This window comes from Amia ocellicauda, chromosome 7, assembly GCF_036373705.1.
Source record: "Amia ocellicauda isolate fAmiCal2 chromosome 7, fAmiCal2.hap1, whole genome shotgun sequence".
NCBI lineage: Eukaryota > Metazoa > Chordata > Actinopteri > Amiiformes > Amiidae > Amia > Amia ocellicauda.
Window position 1 is genome coordinate 34,116,461 of NC_089856.1, and position 13,230 is coordinate 34,129,690.

Genomic DNA, 13,230 nt, shown 5'->3' on the forward strand with positions numbered 1-13,230 from the left:
TTCGATATGGTATTGTTTTAATTTACTGCTATTGGTTAGTGTTATTGCAGATGACTGCTTGGCCCTGTTGCTCTCACTGTTGAGGTATTTTGGGGATAGTGTTTTAGTCATAGGGTTCCATTTATGTTGTTGTAGAGTAACATTGTGGTGTAGGATGTTACTAAATCATTGATGCACATCATGTTGGAAATGTGTTGTCCACAATATATAATGCAGAACATCCTCTAACTATTTAATGTGATTGTGACAGAGTATGTCTTCTGCTTAATAGCATAAAACTAGAACAGATCGCAAGGAGACGGCTTACTGCGATACACACACATCTACAAAGTGTGAAACAAACTCAGATCTTAGACTGTGAAATGAAGGCTAAAATCCTTTATTAAATTAGTTATTTTATAGTTTTGCCACAAGTTATACATGTTTAGGCTGAAACATTATGAAACAGATAAGCAATGCAGGGGAAACTCCCCACAGTGAAGAGATAACTGAGTTTATTGTTTTCAAGTTCTGTGATGCATGTTGTGTAACTTCGCTTTCATACTGCAGTGACTCTGGCTTGCGCTGCACAATCAGATGGAGGTGTCTGGAAATGCTGCACCAGATACGACCCTCTCGCAGTGCGGTGAGATACGTATATGAAGAGACAGGGGCAGAACAGGCTGGGCTCTACAGGAAGGGCTCGATGTCCAGGTCCAGGGCAGAGCAGGGCATCGTCAGCTCAAACTTGTTGACGACGTCAGGGTGAAGGACGCCCAGTTTTCCTATGCTCTGGCCACGGGCAAAGATCTCCGCACATCTCCCAGGGAAATAGGTGGAATCTACAGTAAGGAGGAAAGTATATAACTTATAGCCTACATAATTACATAATAATGATAATTACAACAATACGAATCAATTAAAACTCAAAAGTCAGATATGTATTGCAGAAATTGTTTTCTACTATTTACAATCATATTGCCATACCGGTGCTTTGATCTGTACTGGAGAGATTTCTTCCCTGGAATTACCTGTCATTAAATGTTTTTTTTTTGTTTTTCTTAAAAATACTAGTCTTTCTTAATACAAAGAAAGGCAAAAATCCAAGTAATTGCCTTCCCTGATGGGGGAGAGCAACACCTAAGTAAGTGAATGATGCACACTAGGTCATCTGGTAATAAATAATCCCAGACTGATAAAACCAATGACTCCAGGCAAACTACACAGGCAATAGACTGTCTGGGTCAGACTTTTAATTTCTATGAGACTCCAGGGCTTAAACAAGTTAAATAATACCTTTGAAAATGCCCTCCCCAAAACCTGAAATAGTCTTAGTGATGAACCCAGAGCTTCTCTTTGATGACAATAAAGGAGCCCTTTGTTCAGTAATCCACTCCACTGGCCCCTCTTTAACACGTTTTCAGCCCAATTGAACGTCAAAGACCTGATGTGTTGAAGAGACTCAATAATTGCATTCTTTATTCTTTGGAAATTGTTCTTGCCAGATCTTATTGAGACAATGGCAAGTGAGCAGGGCAGATAGCAAATTTAGGGGGAAGTGACAAAAAGACTCCTTTACAAATAACCTCTCAGACACTTTCTCAATGACATCTTACACACACACATCCCTACCGGAGTCAGGAGCTCATCACAACCGCTCTTTAAAGATCTTTCAAACCGTCAGTGTTCAAAATGGGCAGCACTGAACTGATGTAATGATACCCTGCTTCCTGTTTCATTACAAATTATTGACTTGAATGAGCAGTAAAGTGCCAGTCATAGAAAAATGCATTTTAGTAAGTCTTTCTCTCAGACAGGCATTTAGCTAAAGATATTCACTGCAAACCTAGTGATACATTTAACATAACTAACAATTTCAGATTTTCACGAGTGTATGTAGGTCTGCTTAATTGTCATTTTTTTTAACTCCTACATTTTTCCCTTTAAGAGGCCAATCTTCTTTGGGATTCATGTGCTTTGGTAAAAATATTGAATTTAGATAATAAAACACCTTTTTATATGTACAAATAAATAAATAAAAAAACTCTGAAGCTGCCTACTCCCATATACAGGCTGTAAACTACAAGCTTTATGTGATGTAGCAAAGTGCATTGGTAAATATTTAATACACAATGGTACACATCTTGCACATTCTCCCTAACCCTGCCGTTTGTCTTTCCATTCAGTGTGTGGAGTAATTTTTACATCGCAATGAGCAAAGCTTCCAGGGAGCCTTTTATGACTGGAATCCTAGCATGTAACGGCTAAGCAGTTGCAAAATTGGACACATCATTCGAATCAAATAATAAAACAAAATGGCTGTTTGCCAAAAGAGATTGACAGGAGACTACTGGAATACAGTATTAGTGATATTGATATTTTACTTCCTGCTATTTTTAAATGCAACTAAGAGAAATTATAAATCAAACATTATCTTCACATAATCCCATGTCCATTATAGCAATACAAAATATATACAGTACAGCCATCCATCCATCCATTTTCACAAATATACAGATGGATTAAATTGTAAAAAATGGTCGGGGTTCAGTTTAAAAATACTTCTCTAAAAGGTAAAGGAAGTATTAATGCAGATCACAGGGAAAATGACAACAGAAGTGGCCTATTCTCAGTGGTAATACTAGTTAGCGGTCTGATCCATCATATTGAGTGGGAAAACCCAATGGTGCTGTCAGATAATATTTTGAAGAATAAATAGGTTTTATAAATAATGGTATTTGCTGGTACTGTCAAATTTCTGAAGAACCCTCACTTTCTGTGAGCAAAACAAGCGTACACTGGTCTTCCATCAGCAGGGCTAGGAAACTTAAATCATCCCACTTGAAACTCCTGATGAAATCCACTTCACCACAGACCACAATGAACGCAGCTTAATGGGAGAATATGGATTATTAACTCCAATATGTGCTGTGGTGCATTATTTTCATTATGCCACTATACATGCTGACAGCTGCTGGTATACGGAGCGCACTATCAATCCATGTTGGTGCTGCTAATTGACTGCAAGTAGTCAAGAACCACCTAGAGGTGACTCGAGGACTCCATTAGGTACCACTGGCAGAAATAAACCTTAGTAAGAAAGTCTATCTTTCCAATGTCTGGTTTTATGGCAGTTTATTTCTCACATTGTCCCAGACCTCCCTGATTTGGATCTCTGATATCTCCAAAATCCCTTCTTTGGAACTCTAGCAGAATGAAAATGGCACTTACGTGCATCCGCAAGAGTCACCCATGAACAGATCCACTTATAGTCTCTTAATTGTTCATACGAATCTAAGCACAAAACAAAGTGACTCTCTCCCTGTAATTAGAGGCTTTGACGCAGATTAAAACACTGTTCTCACAACAACTGCTCTTCAGACTGTCCTGCTACAGATCCGAGGACATAATACAGACCTCTGGATAGCCTCTAGGCTGTCATGGTCATTATGAACTTTGCATCTCCATATATTGCACTTTAAAACTAATTCCCAAAGTGCACTTGGCCACCAGCATCGGCTCCTTTTCCTTGCCTTTGATTTTTTTTTTTAAAAGCTTGACCAGAGAAAGCTTGGGTCAGTTTACACTAAAAACAACTGTAAAGGCTTTTGGGAACATTGCAATTTCATCCATCTGTTCCAGCAGCTGCAATTTCCTACAGGTGACTCATTATGAGACCCAGAGGTTAGGACCTCGCCGTGAATTGACTGGACAAATATGTTTAAAGGTAACATTAGCGAACCCTGAAAACATATGGCACCTTAAGGAGGAAACACCGATATAATTAGCAATAACCCTAACAAAGCCCAAGAGTAATGAGTTTTCGGATTACCTTTAAGTGTTGCCTTGTTGTAAGTCACTTTTTTTTAACAGGGCAGGATTGAGTCTGTAATAATCTTCAAGCACCAATAATAAATACAACCTTACCAAAGAATTGTCAAATATTTTCTTAAACACTAAACAATGAGCAAGTTACACAATACAAGTTTCTGAATTACTGTGGTATTCATTACAGCTTTCAAAATAATCTAAATAGCCTAGCATACTTTTATTTCTTTGAAACAATTATTCAAAAGTAAATATTCAAATTTTGATAGCATTCTCATAGTATGACTATGAAATACAGTATCAATATTTAGAATAAAGCTTTGTATTTAGGCTAATTAAGTGCCGCATCTGTATTAACCGAAGGTCTGGATGTTTTAGACAATTTTCACTATTAAAAAATATGGAAAATGTAATGAAATTAGGCTTACTTTATGGTAAGGATTAGAGTTCCTGGTAAACTTAGACTTTCGTTAAGGTTAGGGTGGCATTTCTACGAAGTTAACTGAATCAAGTAAAGATTTCCACGGGCCAAGCTTGAAATATTGGAGTTTAGTCTGTTGTTAGGGCATAAAATACAACAGGAAATCTACTGATGTTATACAATGGTGTATAACCTCCCCTCCCCCCCATTTGCACTACTATGCAGCATCGAGTTTTTCCAGTCCTTTAATATTAATGAAGGATTCTAAAGTATTTCAACTAGGAAAAGGGTGATACTTCATAGTGATACTATGTTATAAAAATGCATCTATAAAAGATGGGGCAGGGCAAAGGGTCAACTGATTAATGCAATAGAAAATGCTGCTCGTGTCAAGGCCAAGCATGAGAAAATACACAGTGTGCTTTTCCAAACAATCCGCAATGAATTTCATATAAAAAATAAATGATTTTAGACATTTCAGTGAGAATGATGGATTGTAAATTAGGGAAAATAAACCAGTTACATATTCTGCACTAATGCTGCTGGAATGAAGCCATCCTTAAAAAAACAAAAAACATGTAACAGCGCCAATTATCAGTAGATTTATTAACCTAGTTGCATCAAGGATAAATAAAGCTTCCCAATGAATGTGCTTTAACAGGGGGCAGAGGTTGGCACAGAGAAGCACTGATCACTGTATACGCTGTGCATCACAAGTTCAGCGGGGAGAAAAAGCAGAACAAGAAACCTCCTACCCAGAACATCAGCTGATGCTACAGGACTAATGCTATGGAGCCCCTTGTGAGCATAAAAGCATCACCGAGACTATTCCTTTTAAACGAAACAACTGCATTAGACATGAGTCATTGAGGGAGATCGGCATTTAGAGACCACATAATGAGCTCGCACGAATAACCTGGCTGCCACTGAGCTGCATGCTCTAAACGGTTGATTACAGATTAAGATGGATTTTTTATTTTTTTATTTCCTTTCCGTAGCAAAATTAAAACGGATCAATCGCAATGATCAGCCTGTCCATCCCTGGCGATTGTCAGCTGTCAGAACAGATGAATGAACGCTCACATTTCAGGCTAACCTCGGTTTTACACAACCGGCGCTCCATCCGGGACCCGGTCCAAATAAAGACTGCAGGAAATTCCACCTCGATGGGAAGCTGAGCATATCGATTGCATTAATGGATTCCTCGGAGTGATGCTTTCAGAAAAGGTAGCGGTTTGTCGATTTCAATGACCTTGGAAAGATGAAGCTTTATTGCAGCACTCAGAGGCGCAAGGACGTCTCCCACCTACTCGTTGTCATTGTCAAGACCCAGAGATTCGGCACAGAATCGAGGTTTATATGAAAGTACACATCTAATATCCAGTCATTATACGATAAACACTAAAAGAATTTTGGACAATTGATACAGTAAAATGTTGTGCACCTTAAGGCTATTTGAAGCTTCCAAATCAAGCTCAAAGTTTACTCTACTTTAGATCTCACTCCCTCTTCAATGAATGTTTACACACGAGCCCAGAGCACTTTGAAGTCACACATACCCTCTGCGGCCTGAATGTAGTATCCCCCGTTTTCTTGGCCTGCTTTCACATCCAGCAGCTGCATGAATCTGTCCAGCAACCCGTGGATCACCTCGAACCCAGGACTCTTGTTGTAGAACACGGCACAGAGACGCCGGTTGTTCCTCGCACCAACATCTGTGGCAAAGACAGGGACAGTGTTATCCTGGGCAGGAAGAATGTGTTCCCCCCCTGTCGAACACTGTATGTAAGGTTTACATCATCACTGGGACTTGGCTAAACAGACACTGCAACATGCAGAATGGTGCCCATGTTAATGCACAGTGGAGGTTATTTGTTCAAATGAAGTATCTTTTGTAGACGAAGGAGCTCCACCAAAGCTGAAAATCAATACGAATGCAATGAAGGGTAATAAGAGCTCTGAAATGGCATTATGCACCATTACAATGAAAGATCTTAACATGAGAGTCTTTAAAGTTTAGGACGTTGTTTATATATATATATTACTGCATTATTTATTGGCAGACGCCCTTATCCAGGGTGACTTAACAGTTTACACAAGCACTACAGAAGTGCAGTAAAACAATTCAATCCAAAATTTGACTGAACCATTAATACAAAGTACAATTTTATATAATATAGGCTATGGGGAATGTATTTGACTGTGTTTAGACACACCTCTTGTTTCATCCTTCAGCACCACGTCGGAAATCTCAAACAGCTTCAAAGGCAGCGGCATTTTCCTGTTGGCTGCAACTGTCTTGAGAAGCCCAGAGAGAAGGGTAGTGCGCGCCACCTAGTGGAGAAGAGAGGTTAGCGCAGTTCTACACTTCTGTTTACACTGCATTGTGGGAAACAATCTAATTAAGCCACCTAGAGGACAATAAGGTGTTGCTTAAAAACATTTTCTGAAGGACCAAAGACTTGTTTATATCATTAATACCCTGTGTGACAGTTAGTCCATTACATATATTAGAAAATAATACTGTATATTAATATTCGTAATATACTATACATGTTGACAGAAAATAATCTCTGTCTCACCTGAAATTCTGCTGTTTTGGGGTTTGCAATGTGCACTGCCTTTGTTTTGGAGATGTCCTTGCACAGCTTCTCAGAAATGTCCTCTTGTGAGCACTGTTCGCAATGAAAGAGAGGTTATAAACACTACTGCAGCACCGGCAATCCATTTCATTAGATACACACTTTCTGTCTCACCGGATCAAATGCATCCTTACCAAAGCAAAAGTGAGAGCCTCTGTAAAGCCAGCAGCAGCCAGGTCCTGTCTCAGCAGCTCGGTCAGCTTGTTCAAGGGCAACTGCAAGAAAATACACAAAAGCAGGGTCCCCAATTAACACCACAATAACAACACACAACATCCCCTCCGCACAGACTTTTGGCATTTTATGATGGGATTTATGCAGAGGTGGTATTTCACTGAAGAGATCAATTTTGGTTCTCTGTCGTTAAAACACCACCACAGGTTGAAGCTTAACTCTTTTTGTCACTCAGTCCATTGTGCAAAACCTAATAAAATGTCATCCTAAACGCCAGCAACCTGAATCTAAAGTAAGGTTTGGTTAAGGATCGACTCAAGGCTCACAATTTATTTCAAACTGCGCCCTCATTTCAGTAGCAGTTTCATCCCCGGCAGTCGGTTGGAATGCTGACCTGATTGGCCACAGTGTAGGTCCGGGGGGTGGTCCGCTTGATGTTGTTGTAGCCGTATGCTATGGCCGCATCCTCCACGATGTCACAGGCGTGGATGATGTCCGACCTGGTGGGCGGGATTTCCACCTCGATCTCACCCTCCTCTCCAATCACCTCGGACTTCAAGTACATCCGGGTCAGCAGTTTGGCAATGCTCTCGGGGGTCTCGCTGAAATAAGAATAGGTCAAGTAGAGCGGATTGTTTAGCAGAGAAATGCCAGGTAGTGTGGTTAATCAGGGGTGTGGATAGCATCATCCTGATCTAAATTTGGTGCGTGTCCTCCACAATCCCAAACTGCTCCGTTATGTTTGGCGGACAGGCACTGCAAATACTGTGGAGCCTCTACAAAATCCCAACACGCAAAATACATGAGAAGCCTGTGTTCAGCACACATGGACATGTATTATTTTTATAATTATTTATTTCTTAGCAGGCGCCCTTGTCCAGGACACAATATAACCGTACCATGAAGCATTGTGCTGTGAGGAACTGCAACCAAACTACATGTGGATAGAATAATCTTAACTGTACAATCGTTCGTCTGTGTGGGCGCTTTGAGCTGCATAAATTAGATAGTATTCAAGTACGGTTCTCAAGATCGGTTATGTAATGTAAACAGGGCCTTAATATAGATGTGAAGTAACACTCACCCTACAGCCAGAGTTAGCATCCTGTAAGGCACGGTCATGTCGTTTTTGTTAGAGTATCTATTAACAAGTTGTTCACCTGGTTTATGTTTCATCAGAGACGCTCACAGACAAAAATCACACTTAGTCTGACACCAGCAACTTACCTGATGCCGACTTTTTTATTGATGAAATCTCCAGTCAGTCTCTCCTTCCTGTAAGCCAGTTCCTGAGGTAACAAAAGCTTGCATTATTTCCTTCAAAGTTCCTCAAAGACTAAATGAACAGCTCCGTCAAGCAGTCCTCAACACTTGAAACTCTTCTCCTCAAAAGGGACTATTGTGATAAAAGTGCAAGGGATCCTCTTTGAAAGCTTTGCAGAAATATACATCATCCTTTAAGAATTATACATATAAGACCGTACTGAGGTGCACAAGGTCGTATGCCGGGGGAATACTCACCGGGTAAATGCAGGTTTTTCCGTCAGGATAGACCACTTCTGCAGCCTCAACTCTGTAAATAAAAAAACGATTTAGTCCAACAGAAAACCTTTTTTTTGTTGTTGTTTACTTTTGATATTTTGATTGACAGCCACAGTTATCAACTCACGTGAATGGCTCTTCACAATATTCGCTAAACATTGTCACGATCATATCTAGAGCAATCTTTGCCTGCAAAAAGACAGGGATGTTTTTTTATTAAACACAGATCGATATTTTAAACATAAAATAATAACATACCAATAGAATACATTTATATTGGAAGAGATATATCGTCTACTTGCCTTGGTGAGATCTGTGGCCGTGCACTCTATGAAAACATTCTTTGTATTGAGAGAGATTTTTGAATGGTCCCCTGTAAACATGCAAAAGAAGAATAACTAATTAAACAGAATAGCAAGTCATATTCCACAAAAGGGTTGTTTTTCTTTGGATTTTATATCAGACTAAACCCATCTAGTGAATAATTTGCAAAGCATGAAATAAGTTGCATCCAGAGTACTTACCATTAATAATAGGTGGCATAGACAGAACTGTCCCCTTACGGTCATAAATAATAGGGTACACTGGCTTGTCTTCAATAATGTGAAGATAGTGTCGTAAGTGGCTATCAGTCTGAAAATGAAGATAAGAGAAACACGCTCATAAACATTCTGTTCAAATCTCTCCAAACAGGACTTCCTGTGTTAAACTTTGCCACTGATAGAAAAGGCTCTTGGAGACGTATACAAATCCATACTGAATACCTACTTCTTTTAGTCACACTGCATTTTACAGATAACAAAATGGAAGTAGCTGGTTTGTTGTTATATTGTACAGTTCCACATGTCTCCAGTACCGCAGCTGTCAGACATATATTGTTTGTATTAATAAATGATAAATTAATTAATGATGCCATGGAAATCAGCAGATCTTACCTTGTAGAGACTCATGATCTCTGGAGCAGTGTACTCTTTGGTCTGATTCAGGGGTCTGAACTTGATCTCTGCTGGAGGCTTGGCAGTATATGTGAAGGGCCCAGAAATGGTGTCCAGGTCATGAGTGCCTATGGCAACCAATGTTCTCTTCCTGGAAATAAATGATATACTTCATTATAATTTCAAAATATTATGAAGAGAAAGACCTAAAGATAAGAACATAAAAGTTTACAAACGAGAGGAGGCCATTCGACCCATCGTGCTCGTTTGGTGTCCATTAATAACTAAGTGACCCAAGGATACCATCCAGTCTATTTTTAAATGTTCCCAAACTTTCAGCTTCAACCACATCACTGGGGAGTTTGTTCAGATTGTGACAACTCTCTGTGTGAAGAAGTGTCTCGTGTTTTCCCTCTTGAATGCCTTGAAGCCTAATTTCCATTTGTGTCCCCGGGTGCGTGTGTCCCTGCTGATCTGGAAAAGCTCCTCTGGTTTGATGTGGTCGATGCCTTTCATGATTTTGAAGACTTGGATCAAGTCCCCACGTAGTCTCCTCTGTTCCAGGGTGAAAAGGTTCAGTTCCCTCAGTCTCTCTGAGTAGGACTTTCCCTTCAGACCTGGAATAAGTCTGGTTGCTCTTCTCTGAACTGCCTCTATAGCAGCGATATCCTTCTTGAAGTGTGGAGCCCAACATTTTACAGGTGATGCAGGTGAGACTGATTGGTCTGTAATTTCCTGGCTCAGTTTTGTCCCCTTTCTTGTGGATTGGTATGACATTTGCTGTCTTCCAGTCAGTTGGCACATATTTGAGTTAGTGGCCTATAAATCATTTCCCTAATTTCTTTAAGTACTGACCAATCTGAAAAGAAACTCCCAGATAAACCCATATAATTAATTGATGCTCAGGATTAATACCTTATCAAGATGCACTTCTAGGGAATAAGTTCATCCAATTACTTGACAGTTACTGTGAGATCATGTGCAGCGATACGCTCTTTAAATTTGCCTTTTGATGACATCACTCTTGCACTTTTGTTAAAGATACATGAATAACTTGACCATTTTATTTTAAAAAGTATATCTTCCTCTACAGATGTGTTCAGCTTTCGTCTTATTAGAGGACACCCCAGTCAAATGTGTGACAAAGTTTAATTTTAAGAATTGATTGGAAACCAGAAGTGAACCTGGGACGTTTTGTATGCTGAGAAGTATTGTATGCTACACTCCTTGTTTTCACAACAGGTTTACAGAGGTCTTGGGGTTGTGCTCCGGGTGTGGGAACCATAAACCAAATGCACAACTGCCCTGCCAGGGGGCCGACTCCCTCTCGCCACTCACCTGCACACGTTCTGATGCAGCTTCTCCTGCAGCTCAATGAAGCTGTCGTACCGCTCAGGAGTGAAGGTGATGTTTCGCAGAACTGCCGCCACAGCATGGGGACGCACCTGAGCCGTCTAGGGGGAAGGGTTTCCAATTAGTCAGAGACACAAGACCAAATCAAATTCACGCACAACGATGAAAGTGCACCTCCTGACCTAGACTGAAACACCAGTACAACTAGGATTGCCGGCATTGTGCCAACTTTACTCAACCAAAACTGAACTGAAATTCAAACCCTCCTCCCACTTTCTGACACTGTAATTCAGTTAAGGGAAATTATCAGTTATCATGTCTTTAGATGCATTAAGAGCCATTAAACGTTACGACTTCTCTCATGAGCGTCTCTCTTGCAGTCATTGGTTGTTATAGATGGAAGTGCAGAAAAGGTAAAAAGCTTCTTTGGGGAAGGGCTCAAGGCTGACTTGTACTTTCTCTTGAGCATGTTTGATAAGCTAAGAGCAAGTCAGCATCCTTCAAGTTTTAAGTGCAGAGAGTGATTCGGGATTGACTTCAAAAGAGATTATGCCATCTACATAGATCAGCATAAACTATCAGTGGAAGGAAGAACATGCCATGACACGCGCATCAGATCAGCTGTGTACATTACACTGCTTGTTGAGGCACTGATATTGAAAATGTTAAAGAACCCAATGTGTAAAGTGGTTATGTATACCAGGGCTATTTCATAGCATACCTCCTCTGTGATGATCAGCCGCTGCTTTTCTCCGCTGGGTGGATTCACTCGCTCGTACCTGGGAGCCTCTGTCCTATATGCAAAACATTACTGATAATTCAGCTTCATATAACATACATTTCCTTTTCTTATTTAGAATCCCTGTACCAAAACTGATTATCATAAGGATAATAATTGGATTTGAAGATTTGAAGGACAGCCTTTTGGCATTACCTCTCCTTAAAAACCTGGAGACCCCGAACTAGCCCCTCCAGACACAGGAGATCATAGCGGTTGGCTGGGACGTCGATTTTGTAGAGGATGACATCTGAGGCTCCCTCTGCTTTAGTATTGCCCTGTTCTTTACTGATGATATCCTTCTCAGAGGTCTGAATAAAGAACACACATCACACGTCCAGTTATTTTAAGTGTTTTTGCATGAAATAGATCACAAACACAAATTAGGGAACAGGGGGACACTTACAATTTCGTCGAGTTCCAGGCCAAACTCGAAGCAGACTTCATCAAATTCCTCATCAGCTGAAAGTCAACAAGAGTAATCATTACAGAAGGAGTAACAGCATCTCACAGGGTCTTTATAGCGAGCTGATGATAGTGGAGGGGGCTGTTTGTGTTAATCAAAACTATGAAATGCACTGTTATTATTGAAAAATAAACTCTAGATGACAGAAGATCCCAAGAACCAATTGCACTCATATGGATCCTATATATATATATATATATATATATATATATATATATATATATATATATATTTATATTTCTTTCAAGGCAATGTATGTCTTAGAGAAATATATGCACAAAGGTACAACAAGGGAAGGGAAGACAGATAGTGAAATAAAAATTAGTCAGACAGAATAAACCTCTGGAAATGTTATTTATTTATTTTAATACAGTAGTATTTATTCAAAGCTTCAGACAGCGAATTGTACTGCTACCGATATGAGCTGCTGGTGCAATTTGGACTATGGCAGTAAACTGATTATGGGAGATTCGTTTAAATGCATTAAGTAACAAAAATATAACATATTAGACATTGCATTAAATGATATATTTAAAAAAGCATTCATAACTGTACATATTAAAGGACTGACATATGATGCAATCCTACTGAAACCATGCGATACTCCACCCAGCGGCAGTATGGTGGATAAAGCAACCTGGCTTGAGTCATTCGTACAGTACGTCGCTAAAACATTCAAGATCAAACTTAAATAATAATATATGGTGTGGGAAAACCAGCATGAAGGGATATTGTAAGAAAGACTATAACGCGGATTTAACAAGCACGGGTTGATCACTGATTACGTTTCACTTCAATGAATGTAGAGCGAGAGCTGAGACAAATATGATCAAGATTCATCCTGCGCACACGGCCGATATTTATAGATTGATGTTATATTTCACAATTAAACAAAATACAATACTCGATGTTAAAAGTGCTCACTGTATTCTCTTCCCAAAGCTTTGAACAGAAGATCCCTTTTAACGCTGACAGTCGGCATGGTCACCGAGCTCTTCCTCTCTCCCTCTGCTAAGACACCGGGTGAGGCTGGCTGAGAAGAAAGCCTGATAGCTTTTTCTATATATGTTTTCCATTGTTTTCTTCAAACACCCATACCAGTGATTCAGCTG

At 39.8% G+C, this 13,230-nt stretch overlaps 1 protein-coding gene across 1 annotated transcript; it reads right to left on the reverse strand.

The window, feature by feature from the left end:
* Positions 1-363: 363 nt before the first annotated feature.
* On the reverse strand, positions 364-13,159 carry farsb (phenylalanyl-tRNA synthetase subunit beta). Its single transcript, XM_066709305.1, has 17 exons — positions 13,043-13,159; positions 12,059-12,114; positions 11,809-11,963; positions 11,596-11,668; positions 10,860-10,975; positions 9,522-9,672; positions 9,111-9,219; positions 8,889-8,959; positions 8,714-8,775; positions 8,566-8,617; positions 8,272-8,333; positions 7,439-7,646; positions 7,005-7,085; positions 6,811-6,903; positions 6,445-6,562; positions 5,788-5,943; positions 364-821 (listed from the first exon to the last, which is right to left on the reverse strand). Exons 1-17 carry the CDS (start codon positions 13,098-13,100, stop codon positions 670-672), a joined length of 1,773 nt encoding a protein of 590 aa, XP_066565402.1. The 5' UTR covers positions 13,101-13,159; the 3' UTR covers positions 364-669.
* Positions 13,160-13,230: the final 71 nt, after the last annotated feature.

Excerpts from the sequence above, each read along its gene's own strand:
- farsb (XM_066709305.1), bottom strand. The coding sequence starts at position 13,100 with ATGCCGACTGTCAGCGTTAAAAGGGATCTTCTGTTCAAAGCTTTGGGA. Across the intron at positions 8,960-9,110 it reads TATGCCACCTATTATTAATG|GGGACCATTCAAAAATCTCT; the intron begins GTAAGTACTCTG and ends GCATGTTTACAG. Across the intron at positions 6,904-7,004 it reads AGGCTCTCACTTTTGCTTTG|TGCTCACAAGAGGACATTTC; the intron begins GTAAGGATGCAT and ends CATTGCGAACAG.